The 22,428-nt window shown below is 35.7% G+C and overlaps 1 protein-coding gene across 3 annotated transcripts in view; it reads right to left on the reverse strand.

Moving 5' to 3' along the window:
• The window catches only part of LOC111426916 (pou domain motif 3), a 101,566-nt gene that overhangs the window by 10,949 nt on the left and 68,189 nt on the right, over window positions 1-22,428 (reverse strand). For all 3 annotated transcript variants that reach the window (XM_023061806.2, XM_023061805.2, XM_023061804.2), the window contains exons 3-5: window positions 5,937-6,117; window positions 1,203-1,364; window positions 660-899 (exon numbers count right to left, since the gene is read on the reverse strand). In XM_023061806.2, the coding sequence (XP_022917574.2) occupies window positions 660-899; window positions 1,203-1,364; window positions 5,937-6,117 (583 nt within the window). The remainder of the gene's footprint in view (window positions 1-659; window positions 900-1,202; window positions 1,365-5,936; window positions 6,118-22,428) is intronic.

A 22,428-nucleotide genomic window follows, 5' to 3' on the forward strand; every position in this document is an offset into this window, starting at 1 on the left:
AAATTAGCTCAACAAACACACCGGCTTTATTGGAGTTAATTTGGCCGTCGTCGTCGACATCACTTCTCCTCGCATCGAAATTCTTTTGAATAAAAAAAAAAATGTTGCGCATTGTAGTTTGATTTGCTCATATATGGATATACACGAAACGCCTCACGGTATATTCCGAACCGACGCTCCCGATATTGGCGTTCCAATATCGCATATAAGACGCCGGCATGATATATTACTTGGTCGATAAAGGATAACTTACGTTTCAGCGTGCTCTTATTTATTTCATTTACATAATATCCCGCGTAATGGCCTGTCATACACGGCTGCGTTGAATTGAAAACGTTTGAGAGTAAAAAATTTCAGCACGTGTAACTTAAACGATGCAGTTAGCATGAATAAGCAAGTAGCCAGAAAGCATTTAGACAGTTACCTCGTTTTTTGGCAACCTGCCCAATGTATGTCTCAACATAAAACTAAATTCTATAACATATTATTTTTTTTGTATATTTTATGATGATTAAATATCCCATATTGTTAGGATTTCATAATCTAAACTTATCTTTTTGTAGTATAGAGATTTGATATGATTTTAGAAAATCGATCAATTTTTCAAATCTGGCTCTGATTGACTAACGGAAGATGGATGGCTAATTGAGTGTTCTCACCTTGCGACGTGGGTATGAGTAATTGGGCGCCTTGTATACCCTGCACAAGTTGACCCGAGGCGAGAATAAATTGTGGCATCGGGGCGGGTTGCTGGGAGGTCATGAGGGGCGGGATTGATGGCGCGGCCTGCTGCTGCTGTTGCTGCTGCTGCGGGTTCAGATTGCCCCCCATCAATCCTGAGGGGGGTTCGCAGGGTACTCCACCGGAGGACTGGACACCCGCGCGCGGTGAAGAGGATGCTATATATAAAGTGAAAGAGAAAATTAGTGGCTATATTTTTCAGTTGAAACTTCAACAACTAATAATATATCAATAAAGTAAACTAATACATTACAAAAGTTTTTTTTCCGAACGTATTTGAAAGTAATTGAAGAAAAAAGTTTTTCAGTTTAATACAAAAAAAGGATTGATACGACTAACATAAAATCGTTTAAAAATAAAGGTCACGGTTAGTAAAGCCTCTACAGACAGAATTTCCTTTGGGAAAGGGAATACGAGCCGATAAAAATAATAGGAGAGGGATTAAGGTCCCCGGCACGTACCTGTTGCATTCACGCTAAGATTTAGAGGAGCGTTCGAAGCCGAGCTGCTCGTCGCCAAGTTTGCTATGTTTTGCAGTCCTGCTGCCAGCGACGCCACCTGCGGAAGGGTTTGTTGCAACGTGGCGAGGTTCTGCAAATTCTGTAGGGTAACCAACCCGGCCACTGAAAATGAAACACGACGTGGTTTGAGTGAAAGTGAAAGCACCATCAAAGCTTTCGATATTACAAAATGTATACAATCCTGGTATAAAAATGCACAAAAAATACTCAAAAAAAATCGATTTAGTAATCATTGCTAATAAAAAATAAAAATAAGAATACAAAAACAATTAATTAAACAAATGAATATGAGCCACTTTGTTATTGTAAATTGATATTTGTATAAATTTCGGCTTCTTTGTTATTAAGTGATCATAAAACAATACCTAAAAAATTTTTTTTTCTTATATTTGATTAAGTGAAGCTTAGTTTTCTAAATATACGATATTGTAAAGCAAAAAATTTCGTCTTCACTTTTGCTCCATAAATTAGATTTAATTAACTGTCTTTGAGTTTTGATTTTGATAATTTTCTTGGAATGTTTCAATGTGAATATTTATAAATTGAGCGATCGAATCCCTACAAAAAACTGGTTTCATATACTAAATTTCGTCTCACCACTTTACGCCAAAAAGATGTTTTATGAGGTTAATCTTCTAAGTTCTTATTTCACTGGTTGACACATGTTTACTTCAGCAAGTCACAAATCTTTGCTCACGTAAAAAGGAGAATTTGTGGATTCACAATTAATACTAGGTTCATTCCTAGAAAATAAGAGACTTTTCAGATGCTCTTCAGACGGTCGGGTTGTCCTCATACACGTAAAACAAAAAAGACGATAGAAATACCAAAACATAATCTTCTGGTAGAAGAGCATTTGTAAATGGAAGTTGTGTCATAGAATCTGCAGAAAAACTTGCCTATGCACGCCTGATTAAATGTTGTTTTCGTATAATAACGTCAAAGGAAACAAATATAATTAAGTCCACTCTATAGGTTGTATACTCTATGCGTTCCATTACAAACTACCTGGAGATATTAAATACTATGCAACGGATTTTAATAAAAACCACTTCAACTAGTTAAAAATTAAAACTATGTGGAAAAACCATTTGTACAGAATATACAGGATGTGTATGAATGACTGTAACAAACTTCAAGGGGTGATTCTTTAGTGAATTTTAAGGGTACTTTGATATATGTACATGGGGCGACTTCGCTCCCCTAAGGAGCTACACCCCTCCAAAAATGGCGGAAAATTTTGGTTTAATTTTTTTTTCTCAAAAACCATAAACGCTAGGATAATGAAATTTGGGGAATATGTTTAGTAGTTTAGAAGGGTAGGTTGAAAGTACAAATAGGGTCAAAACGTGCCCTATTATGAGTTAAACATATTCCCCAAATTTCATTTTCCCAACGTTTATGATTTTTGAGAAAAAAAAATTAAACCAAAATTTTCCGTCATTTCTGAAGGGGTGTAGCTCCTTAGTGGAGCCGAAGTCGCTCATTTATTCATCAATATTTTATCGGGATTTGTGTTAATTGCTTTTTCCTCAGATTTATTATTTTAAGGCATGTATGCTCCTTAGGTTCTTATCTGTTTAATGTAATACCTTTATAATCCGTCAGATCCTTGCGGAGAATGATATCAAATTCTTTCCTACTATCCTATCTAGCAGTTTTAATCTCAAAGTGTTTCTTCGCAACGAAAATATCTTTTTGTAACCGTAAAGTTGATTGCACATGAACATGATTTATTTGCTAGCTTTAATGTTTCAATCACTAACTTCTCACGGTCGGTGAGTAAGTATTTGTTATAAAACAATGTTAGCTGTACATAATTTTACAGCTTTTGATGTTAAATCACAAAAATGCCTACGAAAACATTACTGCTTATCTTGAGCAATGCTTGTTTATAAAACAAATTTGCGAAATTTGTAATTTAATATCTGCCCATTAAACTTTGATATACATATTTACCAAAAGGTTAGTATAACTATAGGTTAGTATATTGAATGATTTCATATCTAAGTATATATCAAATTAACATAAGATAGCAAGCTCTGCTTTTATCAAAATTTCTTTGTTTTCTTGTAACCAAATAGTTTTAAAACGTAACAATAGACACTATAAATTGTGTTTATGATAATGAACATACAAGGTGTATACATTTTATACCGGGTGTCCCTCAAAAGTGGCTCACCCCCATATTTTTCTTTATTATTGGTGATATAAGAAAACCATTTGGAATGCATAGTTAGGTCGCTAAAACGGATTATTATGACATGAAATCATTCTTTTTGTACTTCCGGTTATACCGGATGTGAGTTCTAATTTCGCTATTTTTTTAAATCTATAATTTTTTTTTCTTCAGTTGGGTTGATAGTATAATTTCACATAACTTTTACTTGAAAAAATTTTCACGATCACTTATAATTTTTGAAAAAAAAATTATTTTCGTTATTTTATAACGTTTTAGTACCTTCGGAAAATGTATTACAACTTTTGACGCATAGTTGCTAGGTTAATAGTATAAACTACGTTATGTCCCTCTAGATTTGCTATTTCTCGAGCAGTAATCACTGCTATGCTTTAGTCAGTGGTTCTTTTTTAATAATGGTGTAAATTAACAGTTGTATTAAATTAGTTTTAAAAGAAAAACGCTATCAAACAATTAAGTTTAATTCAATTATTTTTTATTTTTTTCTTTATTTTTTGTTCTTTTACACTAAATGTTCTGTAGCTGATAGTAACTTACAATGTCCATTGTACATTATAATTTGGATTGTTTACTTTATTTTGGTTAAAATCTCTCAGATCACCTGACCTCACACCTTTAGATTCTTTTTATGGGGCAAAATCAAAAATGAGCTGTATAATACACCAGTAAGGTCTCGTGAGGTATTGGAAAATAAATCGAGTTAGAAATTGTATTACCTAAATATCTCCGCAGGAATAACGTCGAGTCGTTGTTGGATAGCGTTTTTCTTTTAAAACTAATTTAATACAACTGTTAATTTACACCATTATTAAAAAAGAACCACTAACTAAAGCATAGCAGTGATCACTGCTCGAGGAATAGCAAATCAAGAGGGACATAACGTAGCTTGTACTCTTAACCTAGCTACTATGCGTCAAAAGTTGTAATACATTTCCCGAAGGTACTAAAACGTTAAAAAATAACGAAAATAATTTTTTTTTCAAAAATTATAAGCGATCGTGAAAATTTTTTCAAGTAAAAGTTATGTGAAATTATACTGTCTACCCAACTGAAGAAAAAAAAATTATAGATTTAAAAAAAAACGAAATTAGTACTCACATCCGGTGTAATCGGGAGTACAAAAAGAATAATTTCATGTCGTAATAATCCGTTTTAGCGACCTAACTATGCATTCCAAATGGTTTTCTTATATCACCAATAATAAAGAAAAATATGGGGGTGAGCCACTTTTGAGGGACACCCGGTATATACACAAATCATGTATTAAGTAACGTTGCTATTTGCATCGTAATTGATTATTTAAATACACTATTAAAAAAGATAACTAAGTTAACAGGTTAATTGTCGGGTTGTTTGAATAATAGCATTTTTTATATTTTCTTTTAATTAAACGAAATAAAGTTAATTATTTGAAACGAGAAACATTTATCTTTGTTATTATTTAGAAATCTATCGTTTTAAACTTTTATTTCTTAGACATCATTTTTATCTTGCTATACTATTTATATTTATTCAAAATATGCGTTTAGAAATTCATTAAACTTTTATTAATTTTTATCAACTCATTAACCAAAATAACAAATTAAGTTGTGAAATTCAGTAATACACAAAAGTGATTAATTGTTGTAATAATTGGCTAATTTAAGATAAACATAAACAAAAATTCTATTTAGAAAATGAATTTCAAATTTAAATTACCTTATTTATTAATTAAGTACTAATTCATTGACAAAAATAACAAACATTAATTATTGTACTTTAATTTGAGAGATTACATACTAATTGAGAGCTTTATGGCCAACGCTTTATCGATCATTCACTAAATCGCAAAAATTGCTCCACTAATAACTACATTTATACGTTTGATATCTTTAATTCTTTATCACAAAGATAAATACTTTACAGGATCATTAACCCATTTATATTTTGTCTATTATCTCCAATGAAATAGCGGTTAAATATATTTATTCAAGTTCGAAGTCATTTAAATACCTATTACGCTTACATTATTGATGTATCCGCTCGGTTAATGAGCGCACTTTACCATCTATTACTGGACATTGTACTTAAATTATTCCTATAATGATTACTCAATGATTTAAATGCCAATATTTATAAAATAGTCAGATAATAAATTGTCGTAAAAGGTTATGTACTTAATAAAACATCATTCGTTCATTGTTAAAATGTCATCGTTGTTAAATTATATTTTAAAGATCCATCGAGAATCTAATGACAGTTTTTTAGGTTTCTTATTTTTAGATATATTCATCGGACTGTATTCATAGTATGTTATTTTCATTATGACTGATTAATCTTCCGTACAACATACCATAAATAAATTGTATATCATAAATTGTCATCTTCTATAATTTACTGTAATGTATGTAGATAAGCAAGTAACATAACCATTTTATACAAACCATTATGCATTGAAGATCATACAAAGTTTTAAATTGTTATTGTCAACTTACTAGCTCCATTTAGATGAGTAGTTGGTGTAGCTACCGGTGGACTCATCTTTCGTTCGTTTTGTATTGGTTCTTCGGCGCGTCCGTGAAGGAGCTTCTGTGCCAGGTGTAGGTCGGTTGCTTCGTCAACTCCCATCGTAGTGGCCGGGTCCGGGGAACCACAGCTGCTCTCACGGTCACTCTCCTGTGAACAAGAGATGTCGCTCGTTCAGAAAAACGCGACCGACTGACTGGTAATGAAGTAGCCGGAGTGCTGCCGCCTCGACGTCCATCGAAACTTAGCGCGCGCACTCTGACTCATATGCATTAATTCGGTTCCGAGAACAATTATTACACTCGCACTGCCGCCTCCACAGGACCGGCTTCGAATACATTAACCGAGGGGGCGTTAAACCACAAGATGAGTGAGAGCTACTTCGAAATATAATGTAATGGTTAAAAGTAATCTTCGAAGGTAATCTGATTTTTAATCGACTACAGCAACTTTTTGTGATAATTTGATGGGTTAAATGTTAATGTGGAAAAAATCAGAAGAATACGTTCCTGTATTGGCCTCTCTCGAATGGAAGCAATAACCGCCTTTAATTAGTTCTTCTAAAGTTTATTGCATTCGAAATTATATTGCTTCATTAAATCGCGCGCATGTTAATGTCCCGCTCAAAAGCGGGTCATTAATCATAAATATAGACGGACCGCCAATGGCGGAATCCAAATGGACGTCGCCGCCGTTTTCGCGATTTCATTGTTATTTCGACCGACGGCCCTCTTGTGATGACGTGAATCCCGCTTCAGCGCGGCGACACTTTTAACGGTTGGGTCAAGTCGACTTGAAATAATCTAAAAATCTAGTCCAAATGTTTGCCAAGTTGTTAAACTTTAATGAGGGTAATTCGGGCCGAGCAATTGAAATTTAATCAACAGCGATCAAGACGTTTTGCAACTCGAAGGCATTAAAAATTCAACCAAATTATTATTAATTGAACTTTAATTATTATCTATATAAAGGGCCAACACTAAAAAATAACGCGATTTCATAATTATTTCATATCCATTTTATTCAATCAATTTACGCGTTAATGTACTTCGGCATGATACAATTATGAATTTACAATGCTCAAGGTGGTTACTAATTAAGTAACATTCATAATTACTATATAGACAATCAGGCGTGGTAGCCAATCCTTCAGTTGGGAATGCGGAAAATGCTTGATCATTACAAGAATGTGGTATATCCGGATGGATTGGCTTTGTATTTCTTTTAAAGTATAACTTAGTTTTAATATGTATGAATATCGAATTCTTATACGATAAGTGCAATTCAAAACTATTATTTTAATTAATTCTCATTATCACCCAAACTTTAAATTTACTTAGTACTAAAGATAAAACTAAGAAGTGTCTACAAACGGGAATGCTTCATCTACTTAGGCAAAACCGAAACAAATTAAATTTAAGACAACACCTGATGGCACTCGACTATAATTCACACAAAAAGAATTTCAATTGGAGATGTTTAACGATTTCAATGTGACACTTAATATAAATAAAAGGTACTAGAAAAGATTGCTAGAATTGATCAATATGATATATTGAAAGTTTAAAATCCTTCGGCGAACGAAATTTCAGATTCCACGAACATTATTTAAAACATCAATATAGTATTGAAAAGGAAATAAGTTTGCGATTCGAATGTAATATATAACATTTTCACAAGTTATTTTCATAAATATAGAATGTAGAGGGTATACTTCAATGTTATCAAATTAAAAAATGTATCCTACATTCAATAATTTTAGTTTATCTATCTATTTTTTTATAATTGATGTGGTTTAATAAAAATTTACATAAATAAAAGTTTCAGTATTTTTGTTTCATTTATATTTACTCATTACTCTTATATTACCAAGAAATTGAAAATATACATAACAAGTTTTCTAGTGTATTATAAATATACGTAAGATGTAAGAAGATGACAGCTTCTACGAATCAAAATATAAAAATAAATATGTGTGTAAACGCGATAACAAAACTGCAGAGGTCACATATGTTTAAGAAAAACATTATTTATGTAATAGCGTGTGTGATTAGTATGCTAATGAAAATAATAGACCACATCCACATAATCAATCGCGAGGTGATCAGTAAAATGTGTTTGGAAAGAAAATTATGTTGGGTGTTCTCAGAATATTTCAAGAAATAGTAATTTTAGAAATCTGCAATTGAAATTTCCGGTTTTTGTCACTTATATCTGAAGTAAACATTGCAAGATTTGAAGAAATCATATTCACAATTGACTTAAATTTTGAACATATACTTAGATGGGTTGCTTATCTTTATGTTAAGTTGTGTATCATGGAATACATTAAAGTTTCATTAAAGTTGTCAAAAAACAAAAATTTTACAATGAGCAGTTTATCATCATTATAGGAGACAATTGAGTTTGATTACCATAATTGCTTTGATCATGCCCGAAGCACAAAAAAAGATCAGCCCTTTAAGGTATTCATAAATTTTTGTTCTAGTTTTTTTATGGAAGAGTTTTCATTAATGGCGCCCCGAATCTTCAAGTTAATTACTAAGTTGAGAACTTTTCGACTTGATCTTATGAGCAAGATATCAAACATTTACTTGGTACTCTTCTATTGCCTATGTTTCCTCTAATTTAAAACAAAGCCCATTGATAATCCAGCCAATCAACACCAAATTAATTATCGTCCAGTCTCTAACCTTATCCATTTTATCATCAAGAAAAACTTTGTCTGACTTTTTTAAATGGTTATCCGTCTATTCTGTTTTTCTATTTCACATAGAAGTTTTTATATTCTGACAAATTTAAAATTTTGTAACAATTTTCGATATGATTTTAATCGGTTTCATACTAATTTTCTGAAAATGTTATAACTTTAACCAGTAAACACACAATGTAAAACCCTGTGATACCCAAAGATATTCTAATAACCACTTGCGGAAAAGACTCTATTGAATCTTTTTGCTAACAGAATAGGACAAAAATTTCAGTAATAATAAGAGTAGCCATGAATACACCAAATCAATGGATAAATCAAGCAACATTGAAGCAACGACTTCCTGGAACGTTGACGCAATAGATACCAAGATATCACTACAGAGCTATTTCTGACGTTTCACATCGACACTAAAGCATAACGAAACGATGGAAAAACTATGTATATCGACGACTATGTACGAAGACTAAATGCTAAAAACTCTGCTGTACAAGGATAGGTAAGAGGATAGATAAGAGAACATAGATTCGAATGAGTTTGTAGAATAGATCGCAAATGTTGCAGGCTGGACTAAAATGCTCCAGGGATGTAAAGGTGTAGCAATTGAGCAATTAGTTTTGGAAGGTCAAGCTACCACTATCCAAAACAAATACTCCAACTCCTTTATGGAAGCGTTGTATCACTAGGGTTTCACTTGATGGAATCTTCCAGCCATTAACAGTCCAGGAGTTATGTGGATCTTTACTTTGTGATACTTTACCAATGTCTTCTCAATGGTCTAATGATGTGTACGTTCTAAAACTGCACTAAAACTCCAATAATGATCCAAAAAATGTAAAAAGCTAAAACGAAACCATAATTCCTACGAACACCAAGATTTTGTGTTAAGGTGCCGATATGTCGCGATAACGAAGTTGCTTACTGCGTGTTAAAATCTCAGACATCATCTCATTATTTTTGCAGACGTAACACATAAAACTGTGCACACAAAGTGTTTTAGTTTTTGTTGTTCGATCAGTTACGAAGTGGCATCGGACAGTTTGTCCCATTATTCGTGGTCTAATAAACTCACCACTTAGGTGTACTTTGTTTCGTCAGAGGTAACGATCTGTTCCGAAACGAACGGCATTTCGATATTAATGAACCACAGTGGAACCGCATCCTAAAATGATGGTATTCTCACGACCATGGGGTTAATATGTGGGTTATGACAATTCGGGACTATTGTGAAGCTATTTTTCAACTTTGTCTACTTTTTGATTATGTCGGGGACATCACTTTGGGGGGCTTGATTGTGGTAGTGAAAAAGAAAATGGTGGCTATTTATGTAAAATTTATATTCTGGCGATGCACTGCAGAATTCGAGGGGGATTTGTGGAAATCTTTTTCGATTGGTCGCATGGAACGGCGTGAACGGATTTCGAAGTGTTACTGGACAAAATGCACTGCATTCAATCTTTCATTGAGCTACTTGCTATCGCGTTATTTTAAAGAATTCGTTAAGTCTATTGATATGCTTTTTTTGATTTCACTCAAAAATTTTCAACTCTCTGACCTAAATAATTGGGATGTGGAGATACATTCATACTGCGCATTCTTATGCAATTTCTGCATAACATAAATTTATGCAATGATTTTGGGGTACAAAGAAATGTACGATCAAATCTTAAAACGTTCAGTTTATAATGGATATCACCAAAGCAATATCAGTGTGGGTTTTGAATCCATCTCCGTGAATATCCACACGTGCCCCCAAAGATATCCCAAGTGTCTAGTGCACGCGAATCCCCCCACAATCATCTATTTAGGTCGTAGCAGTTGACGGTCGTTCCACCGTTGCCACCACCACCGCACCGGCCCGTTCAGAACTTTTGCGTAACTATAATATATTAGCGCGAGAGGGCGCATAATCTATTCTGGTGTATAATGATAATCAAGCAGGAAGGGTCGCGCGGGCAGGGGCAAGGGGTGGCAACACCAACTACGACGATGGCGACGGTAACGGCAGGGCCGGGGGTGGACGGACGGCATAATAAGAGCGCGGCCGTGGAGGGCACCCGCTATGGGGACGAACGAGCTGAAGGGAAGCTCGGGGGGCGGCCGGACAGCGGCCAGGCGAGAGCTCTTTGTGTAGTTAGTGTAATTAGTGCCCCTCCGCCTCGCCCGTCCCTGCCGAGTACCTTATTTAAATGCAAATGAGCTTCATTTCGCAATATTAATGTGCCTCACCCTTCACGTCGCAAACCCCCGTCCGTGCAGTCCGTCGACCGCCGCCCTCGACGGCCGCCCCTTCGGCGGTCTAACCCCACACCACCTTCCGACCCTTAGCGGATGAACCGAAGGGTTGAGCACACTCTCAGCCCCGCTTCGCTCTGCTCGTTCTCTCCACGTGTTCAATCGCGCCGTGCATCGACGCCGCCACCACTACTACTACCGCGCACACACGAAAGCCGTTCACGATGATATTCACGGAGAAGTTTATCCGCTGGATCTTCTCATTCGATCGTTTTCAGAACGATAATACGGAGGGATTTTGGGTCGCCGACCTTAAAACTACGACAACTCACCAGTTATACTTATAGACTATTACCATCACCTTATTTATAACAGCAATTCTCTTAAATTTTCAACTGGCTATAATTAAAAAAAATAAAAGCTACTAATTGAGCTGTTTACAAATAAGAAATTGTAAAGTAATACTTTATAAATAAAATTCTATTTAAGATTTCTTCTTGATACGAACAACAAACATTTAACGATGTCACCAAGCACTTAATCATTGTTATTCCAATAATTATTAAGTACCAAACGTCATCGACAGTTTAATATTTTATTAATAAATATTACCTTGAAACGATTTATACGGACACAAGACCGTTCAACAGTAATTTATTTAGTGTTATCGTGCGAAACTCGCTCGTGTTTAATAAAGTTACAAAAACTCTGACACGTGCAGCATTTTCGTAGCTACGCAAAAAAGAAAAATCGATATAATTATGAATAGGAGGAAGGGTAGTAACCCCCATCTATATCCACTTCTGTCACAAACAAATGCCAAATTATTAAATTCCCTAATTTAATACACGTCTTTTATCATTTTTGTATCCTGTTCGAAAGCGTTTATGCAAGCACGGAAAAAATACTATATGGAAATACGATAAAAGACTGGGTCTGAAACAATATGATTCATTTTATTAAACTAACTCAGAATGGCAAAAAACGGTAATAAAATTATTCATAATAAAAACACGGAGCTAGATTTCAGGTTAAAAAATACACGGGAAATAAAATGCAAATTTTGATTGGTAGCGGAAAAAAAAATTAAACAGAACCAGAAATGTATATTTTATAATAAAATACGGATGTTCAAATAATACAAATAATTCGATATGAAACGTTCTACATATTTACTTATACCCATTGCGTAATTAAGAATTTTTCTGCAATCAATTTTTCGGCGAGCTTTTTTTCCTAATATAAGTAGTACGAATCGCGTCAGAGCGATAGCGAAAGTTGGGGTGGGAATAAGAACGTGGCGATAAACCCGTTCGACCAAAAGGGGGCGCACTGAACGATAAAACTCCCGCTGAAGTTCAAATAAAGGCGAAGCAACAGGTGTTTTTATGGACACTCAAGATAGCAGTCGTAGTCTAGAAAGCTCGGAATACGAACGACGAAAGTAAACGTCGATGAAATCGCTTTTCGTTTTGCTCTCATAAAGTTGATTCTAAAATGTTTTAAATTATGGTATAAAATATGTGTAGTGAAATATTAACACCCTAAAATCGATTCATTAGATGACTCATGATTTACCAAAGTGAACATAACGTTTGGTGATAATTGAGAAGTATCCTCTCTGATGCCCTTCGATGTTCTCTTCGAAGAGAGCGAGAGAGCGATTAGGAGTCACGTGACTGACTGCACATAGTCGGCACGGAAACAAATAGCGTCTAATTCTGTTCTAATTTAGTTCAGCGGACAGTATAATCAATAGGGTCGGGCGCCGGCGGAGCCCGCGGGGTTTGGAGGGTGTTGGAACGGCGGCGGGCGTCGCTTGTACCCTTGCTGTCCCATTATTCGTCCGAGCGTGCAGACAAAACGGCCGACCTCTGTACACTTTAAAGTAAACCATTGTACGAAAGGGCATTGTCGGACCACGCTAATCTGGGTCCCGAGTTTTACGCTCAATCGGTCGAAAGAACCAACTTTAATTGCTCTATTAATAAAATACCTAATTTAGAAATAGGGTAAGTATTGAATAAAAAATGTTGAATGAGGTCGCTTTGTAATTCACAAGAATAATAAGCAAATAATAAAGAAAGACGAGAGAATGTCCATCTAAAGCTAGGGCTTCCTTTGTGTATGGAAAAGCAGCACAGGATTCCAAGTGGCAATGAGTCACCCCTAACTCCTGAGGCGGCGGCACAAAAAAAGGACTCAAGAGAGGGTTAAGAGGGTGCTTTACTACGACACTACGACGGAGGGAAATAAACCGTAAGAAATTCGAGCCGTCAGTCGTCAACGGATTGCAGCGGCAAAATTTTCGAACAATAGGGCGGCGGCGGTATTTAATTTCGTTAGGCCACAAGTGCCCGTCAGAAAGCTTAATGAAGACGGCGATAATATTGCTCCAATTTGGGTGGCGAAAGGGTTATGTCGGAATTGCGCCATCCGCAATAATACCCGCCCGCCTATGGCGTTAATAACGCCGACAAATCATCCTTTATGGCATCATTAGTTTTTAATAAAACAATTTCATTAAGACAATTCTCCTCATGACCTCAACAACACAAACTATAATACAACATTGTAATTACAAATTAATTTGTTAAATTAAACTTGAGAGTAGAAATTGTTTTTTATCAAACCAAACAGATGTAAGGTATTTCTGATGATGCAAGACTTTTTTAAATTAAATTGAAAATTAATTTAATATAGAAAAGTACTGTGATTATGAAGTGATTTCCCGTTGAATAATTGCATAACAACGAAATTCCTCGATAGCTCATAGAAACGGTGTGGGTTATGGAACACCGCTGGGTACGAGAGAAACAATTAAACCCATGGTAAGCACATAGTTTATGTAATTACGGTGATCGATAAACATTGCGCCGCTGCAATTTCAGTCGAGATTACATCGTACATATTATTCCCGTCCAAGGCTGATTTTAAGTAACCGCTAATAGTATCTAACCAGTTTGCGAAGTCCGCGTGTACACTTCTCACGGAACTGAGCGTTTAACATTAGCATGAGCGGCTTGGTTGCAATTACCAAGCCGGCGCGGCGCGTATCTAGCGGACAGGGCCCGGCGAGTAGGTCACCGGGCATTGCTCATTAAGCAAATCCTTCGAAGGCAATTAACATATAATTTCGTTCTAAATCGGGAAACCGTTGCAAAACCGTTTCCCGCGCACCACTTAATCTAATTAGCGGGCGGAATCCGAGTTGCAACGTATTTCCACTAACATAATTAATATTGAGCTGTTCGAAGGTGTGGTCTTTAACGTTGGACCACCACTCATCATCCATCTGGAACGATTAGAAAACGTAAACGAATTTAAGGTCATTTATGTCAACATTCCGTTTATTACATCCATAGATGCAAGATTACTTATTTCATCAAAAATATAAGAACGAACTATGCAATTTTCAGGACATTTCCCTTTTTACTTTTTATTATCATGTGAACTCACCCAATCTACAAATTCCATACTTCAAATAATTGTCGTTTTCTACTCTAGGTATTCAAGGTGCGACGAAACACAAAACCAAGTAATACTCAGAACTCAGGCTTATAATTTAACGTAACATTTACAGCTAAGGAGAAAGTGGATGTGAAAATTCAGAGTTTTAAGTCAGTAATTAGAAAATTATGATTATGTGGTACGATATAGGATATCCTTCAGCTTAAACCAACAAATGATAATTAAAGCTTTCTGTATAATATAGATGCAAATAAAATATGGAGAAAGATCTGAATATTAATCAAAGAAAAGATATATAATTTGAAGTTATGTTTGAAAAATAACTGGGATATATATTTCACCTTAGGATAAACCAATTTAGTATCGGACGTATCGGACGGGATGGTCGTAACCGTCCGGTAATTAGAAAAATTCGTTCGACCGGACGGATTCTAATCCCACCCTAATTAAACAAAACGGACGGGATAATCGATCGGAACGGGAAAGGGGGTTCCCGCAGGATAGGGTGCGAGTGTAATTCCCGTTGTTGTCGTGCTGTGAAGGGGGCGAGGGAGGCGGCTTTCCGAAACGTTCCTGCCGGACAATACGGCTTGAAAAATGGCATCGCCCCGATTTCAACCCCGTATCTCCGTGTGCGCCCCGCTAGCCGCTACCGCCGCTTCCGTTCGTTTATTATCATTAAAAACCGCGGTAGGTACGTTTATTTTTCAAATCCGAACGGTCCGGACAATAGCTTTGATGGCCGAGTAATTAATATTTACGTTTGCTCGAGACAGATCTACGAGTTTACCCCTCTTCCACCTCACCTCTTCTTTTTGGTCAATCCCCCAGAAAAAATTGGGTAACGATTGAACGCAACCGTTTTTAAGCCAAGTATACATATTTCCAGTAGAGATAAAACTAAATTAAATAAATTGATATAGTAACATTGCTAAGAAAAAAGAATGAACATTAAAAACAGTACCATAGATGAAGTCAGAACAATGTGGGCTTTTCTAACTTGGTTCAATTTGATTCGTTTGATTGACGAACATCAGCATTATTTAGAATCTCACTGCAATTGTTATTGTTCCAATTGTTGCAAGGGAATAGAATATATAAGAAATATCGACAACTCTTCGTTGAAAGCCGTAGCCGCCTCTGCTAATAGCAGTATTGTCCATGTGAAAAGTTCTGGTCTCTTAATCTATCCATCTTAACATTAAGGTATTTTAGTACTGTATCTCTTGAGATGTGGATATCGAGCTTTTATGCCATCTTTTATATGGTCTGCCAAGAAGTCTTCCATTCCCATATATACGTCTTGATCTTGAGAATCTAATAATATCCTGGATATCCAGTTCTTCTCGTATTACACCATTCTACACCATAATCTGGTCACGCAACGTTCTAATCGATCACAATGTTCTCATTTCTACACTTCTAACCAAATTTTTTTTTTATTTTAAAAGTCTCTCCCCGAGTTTCCGGCACGTACGTTATAACCGGTTTCACAATTGACCTATTGGCATATACTGCAACTTACATCTAATGGGGTCTCATCTAATGATGGAAACTTATCTATGCTTCTGCTAAAATTAAATTTATTGAGAAGTTATCGGTCGAGAAGATGACATTGTAATATGGAAAATTTTTCCTTTTTGCATGACTCGGGAAATAACATCTACTTTGATTGCAACAGGAGACGTTATCTAAAAAGAACCTAAGATGTTTCAAATATTGAATTACTCGACAGCCGTCCTCTACAGACTTATTTCACACAAACTTCGAAAACGTTTTTTCGATTGCATAAAGGGGATAAAGATATCAAAAGCAAATATCGAAACTAAATGCAGCATATGGAATAAGTGGTCACTATGGAAACTGCAGAGATTGGCTTCCATGCTTCTGAAATTTGGTCTGTAAATGGGCAAATCTTTAGAGATCACCAGTTTGTGTCAGCTACTGTTATGTAACCTTCTGAAATCCCTGTCAAAACTTTTAGCAGTGATAATGATAAAGATAATGACACGCCCACGAAAAAGAAGCAGACTTACAGGTTTACATGAGGAAAAAAGAATCTACACTCAAACGGCCAATCTCATGGTGCGTCAATAGCTACATGAGTGGTGGTAAAGTGTATATATCTGACTTAGTACAAAAATTAAAGAAAAGCTCACCAAATTTTGGTAAAAACCAGAAAAAGAAACTAATTTGAAATAAAAAGCTTATGTTTGGCTTGAACGATGAATTTTTTCTTTATTTAATAAATTCGGTGCGACACGTGTTTCGCCGTTGAGAAGAAACTAATGGTTCATGGTTTTGTGTTTTGTACGAAGGAACCAAGTAAGAAAACATGATAAAATGTATTAAATGTCGGATTTGGGTCACACGCAAGTTTACTGTTACTCACGATGTGTTTAATGCAAAGACCAACATTTATATTTATTGCTATTTAATTTTTAATAAAAGATCTAATGTATGTCTACATATCAGAAAATTCCAATGCGGTCCAAGTTAGGACCCTTGCGACGACAGCAGCAAACTTCTCAGCAACAAACTATTATCCTTGTTTTTCTATCTACTTTACAAGCCGATAACTTCGTTGTCTTTAGAGATAGCGGAATATTAAATACACCACTAGAAAGCCTGATCGTTCCTTCATCTAAAACGATTGGTATAACAGGGTATTGTCCTGCCGATATCTTGATATCCACAGAGAATAAAAATAAAGAACGCGCATTCCGAATACACCTCAAAATTGTCAAATTTAAAGCCCATGTGCAGCCGTTATGGAACCGAATTAAAAAAAAAAGCATTATCAATTTAGAAGGAACACACCTTGGGCTATCTAAATCCGGGTTTAGTCCAGTCAATATTTATCAACATCGGCCAAAAAACACGTCTTATAAACAACCTTCCATAGAATCGGTAAAATTGACTTTTCTTACTACAACTCTTTTATTTGATGGAAACAAAAAAAACTAAAACGAAATTTTCTGCTCTTTCTATTGATGCATGAAAAAATGGAATATGATGTTTTAAAACAATTTTTTTTTGTAACTGACAAAACTCTGAGACCATATAGATAGGAAATTTTCCGCTCTTTACAGTGGTATATAACTTTAGTAGATCACATGATTGCACAAGCATTTTTGCGCCCGGTTTTAGATGAAGGAAAGATCAGGTTTTCTAGTGGTGTATTTAATATTCCGCTATCCCTAAAGACAACGACGATACCGGCTTGTAAAGTAGACAGAAAAACAAGGGTAATAGTTTGTTACTGCGAGGTTTGTTGCTATCGTCGCACGGGTAAAGTTAGGCAACCTTTGAAAGAGTTGAAGGAACTTAATCCTTTGAAGCACAATGGATAGCTAACCTTGTTTTATAAAGATAATCTCTATTTAGTTTTTATATCAAAGAATATGGAAAGACATAAAGTATGATGTAAATTTAGACACCAAGAATAAATTTCATGAATTGAATTTTATAAGTCTTGAAATAGCCTTCAATTAGATTTAATTCATATTTGATAAGTAGACATTTAAGTATTGTAAAAGTTATGTAAATAAGTTGTGACATGATTATTGTCTTTTAGAAGTATGATATAGATTCGACAAGATACTGGTTAAAATTTAAATTCAAGCATTTATGTTGGTATTAAAAAGGGGTGGAGGCGTAACTTTGTTTTTTAAATTCGAGCGACCGGACAATGGTTTTGATGGGCGGGTAATTAATATTTACGTTTGCTGGAGACAGATCTAGCGGTGCGAGCCCCTCCGCATGTTGTCCGAGTCGCGCTGAGTCAATATCCGGTGTTTTCTTTCAATTATGCACGCGGCCTCCGTCCATAAAAACGAGAAATTCAGCCGGAAAAAACGGTCGACGCGCAACGACCAGGCACCCGGACTAGCGAAATAGAAAAAAAGAGAACGGTCGTCGATTCGGGGACAGAGAGACGTGGCGCAGTATGGGATGTGATTTTTAATATCACTGATGGGCCGACCAGTGCGCGATGTTGATACTAAATTAAGGGGACGTCGCTTTCGCGGCCTCTGCGAATGGAATTTTTAATTGGAAACCTATTCGCTAAACGGACCAGACCGGAACGCGCCTACCGTTCGAATTGGAAACTTGCATTTTTTACCCTCCGGAGCTCGGTTTTCGGAAAAACCGACCGTCCGGACTGCATGGATGGCGCGCCAACCACGTCGGAATTAAAATAACAAATGTGCCGTCGTATCGAGGGCATTTTTATCTGCAGCGTGACTTACCCTCACACCACCAAACTCTATTTTTTCCCCTCACGTTACGAATGTTCGTTTTTATTATTTATCGAAATGTCGGTAAACTAACCGCTGATGTAAAACGAAACGTTCTTGTTACACTAACAGAATCAGAATAAAAAAGTTTATGGTTTATACGACCATACAATTTTATAAATATTAAGTGAAAAACTATACTTTAAATAAAATCTTTAAGATAATCACGTATTTCTAACATTGTAAGAACACTAAAAGAAGTTGCAAACTTGAATCAGGCTGAAGTATAATTGGGTATAATTTGCTTATATTACCTGTTATAGGTATGCATAAACTTATCGATATGACAGTAGACGATAATAATCTTGGGCGGATTTGTGGCTTGATCAGATCTCGATCCTCTCAAAAACTCACCGCTCGGTAGAAACGTCAGCTATAAATCAGGGACACAACCGGCGCTAATAAGTGGAATCGCTATAATTAAGGAAAAACCATAATTGGTCTGCTGCCGTACGCATCGACACGTTTTTTAAACATAATTAGCTGGTAATAGCCTACCGAAATCGCAATAAATCATGGCACTTGTCACTTGTCTAAAAGGGTATCTTCCACGGGTTTGTCGTGTTCGATTTAATCGAGAAACGAAGCAATTTCTTTTGCTGACGACGACATCTTTGCGAGGGAAAGAAGTCAACCTCTTGATTACACCACCTGCGTTCGTTACATGTAAATAACTGCTCGGATTAATGCGTAATCAGTAAGTCAGCTTCGTACGATAGAAGTCTGGATTATTACTTAATTACACCGTTAAATATCACAAACAAATAAAGCGAGTACTTTTTTAACACGATTCACACCACTCGGTTGTACTTTGCATTACAATTAACATATAAATGTGGTATAGATACGTAATCGAATCAACTTTAACGTAATCAGAGTTAATAAATAACATCGTTTGAAAAACCTGAAATTGTAGCAATAATACCAAATTTGAAACATTTTATTTTGTAATACCTGCATTACTCACATATTTATTTATTTATTTATAGTATGCTAACTTTAATTGAGATTATTTGAGGGCAATGAATGTGTAAAGATGTTAGCTATAGGTAATCGTATTCACAAATGTTTATATAGTAAAGTTCGGCTAAACCGTTTTAGTTCAAGTCCATTATAAATAACTCCATAGTTTTGGTATGTATTCAATCTAGCACGGAGCTCTTAATCAGCTTATCGAATGGGGTATATAAACTAAAATCTATTTCAATAACATCTGTCCACTTTGGAGCGTAATCAGTATATAAAATTAATCATTTCTTTTAAAATCAGGTGGTGTAGTGTGTAAAAATCGAGTCAAGAATATAAAGGGCAACGTAACAATATCATGGTAGTTTGGTACGTAAAGCCGTATCTATTGACTCAGTGGACGGGAGAAGAACATTTGTCTTCGTTTATTAGAGCCCTGAGACGGCGTGGCGCCTTCCGATTCTCCCCATTTCAGGCTTGGTTCCCCAGGAGGCCGAAATCAACGTCTGTAAAGTTGCCACTCGGGCTGAATACCAACAAGTATTTCTCAAATCGCCAAATCTCCTGTTAATCTTTTAGTTAAACAGCCTACTAAAAATGCGAAGGCGCAACTGGCGCGATAAATCCGCCCGCCTTTGCGCCGTAACGCGCCTCTTCCCTTATTCCGCAGACAAATGACGGTCATTATTATTGTACATATTTCCTGATTAGTCTAATGATCTTAAATTATTGCCCCTGGGCCCGTTTTTCGACTAGTCCTGCCGAAAATGTCGCCCGGAATAATTATCCTTATCAGTTTCGAGATCCAATTTCGTTCAGAGTTGAGCCCGAGTAATTAATGAGGATTTTGAGTAATAGCCTTATTGTAATTTGCTCGAGTTATATTTCGGATTATTTTGCGCGATTACTAATTACAATTCGAGAAATTATTCTCGCTGCGTAATCTAAAGATTCAACTTTTGATAAGAAACGATTTTAAGAAAACTTAATAATCTCAAAATAAGATTATTATATTCTTTAAACAAAAATTGTCACATAATAAATAACATGACACTAATTAGATTACTATCGCGATTTCGTAATACATTTTATTATATAAACAGTAAAAAAAAAACCAATATAATGGATTAACACGGGGAATGGAGTGTCCGTTAGAGCCAAAAGTGCCAAGTCAATAGTGTCTCTTAAGACGTCTCTTAAAAATATACAATAATCTAACACTGATTAACGGGCTAAACCCGAATATTTCTAGTTCTAGGTCTAGTGTTAGTTCTAGTTTTAATTTAAAAATATATACAACAATCTAGCGCTGAATAAAAATTCAAAACTAGAACTAACGTTCTTGATTTATACATCGTATAGACACCTCAGGTTATCCCTAATTTATCTATGAACTTGGAATAACGTTTATTTAGTGCTAACATTTATATTTAAATATATTAGTATTAAATAGATAATATTAATATAATTTCTAACGAGGTTCTATCGAGATTATACTGTATTATGTTTTATGTGTGTTAGTTTGAATTCACTAATTACATGTGAACCTAACAAAAATTAAATATTCATCGTGATAATTACAATCTTAAAACTGACCTAAAAATAAATAGACACAAGTAATGTTATTTAAATATTCATGGGGCCACTCTCACATGTGTGTAATAAATGACATAAGTGGTACGGCGATGTGTTCTGGCGCCAGTACAAATTTCGAACGCTCTAAATATTAATTTATTTACCAGTAAACTAATTGAGATCGGACCGGTATCGTGTAGCACGTACTCGCACGTCCTCTTCGAACGCGAGCGAACTTCAGGCGCGCCCGTCAACGAACGAGATAGATCTGGAATATGAAATGTGTATTCTGTTCTATAATTGAATTGGCCAGAATGTTTAATTCGGCTCGGCTTGCATAATGTGAAGGGCTGCTAATGTTTATTCATCAGCGGGCCCCGGCAGAGGGCTCGCCTCTCACGTATTATACACTCGAACTGAGCGTCCAGATCCCGAGCAGGGCTACTCTCAACTCTCCAGCGTCGGTCGCGTCGTCGCCCAACTAGAAGAGGCCCTTATTTATGCTAATCCCATACTACTTTCCCGATCCCATTTATGTATACATAATGCACGTCGGCTTTGTGCGGATGCGTGAGGATTTAGACCGACGTTAATTTTGATGCAGAAATTATTTCTCGAGCTACTCAACAAACAAAAGAAGATTGATTAAACAATTGAAAATTTTATTTACGCTTCGCATAGTTTCTTATCATTACTTTATGTACACATAAAATAAATAAAACAGATTGTATTACATTTATATGTGTCACTATTGCGGAGATAAGCGATAATCATTCATGGTTGGTTACGTTAGCTTTACAGCTGTGAAGTCGAAAACAGCGCCGAGCGCTTTATATCACCTCGAGAAAACTTCTTTGTAACGTTTGCCCTCGTCCGGTCGTAATGTTAATAATAAGCGCAATAATCTTTGTCGCAAAAACCACTCGTTTGATTCCGTCTGATTCACGGCCAAGTAACTCGATACAATTGTTTTATCGAAAACGCGTTTCCCGTGACTAAGCGCACTGAGCAATTTTCTTCCCCGATACCAATTAACAATAAATTTACAATGGTCGGAGCGATAAGACGCTCGGCGGCGGTTATTTTTAATTACGTCGTAATGGCTACTTTAAACGAATTGAACATCGTCGTCTGGATAAGTAAATTACTTTTCCAAAGCATAAGAATTAATAATAAAAACACTAATAAAAATGGATTTTAAAA

This window comes from Onthophagus taurus, chromosome 2 (genome assembly GCF_036711975.1).
Source record: "Onthophagus taurus isolate NC chromosome 2, IU_Otau_3.0, whole genome shotgun sequence".
NCBI classification, from domain to species: Eukaryota; Metazoa; Arthropoda; class Insecta; order Coleoptera; family Scarabaeidae; genus Onthophagus; species Onthophagus taurus.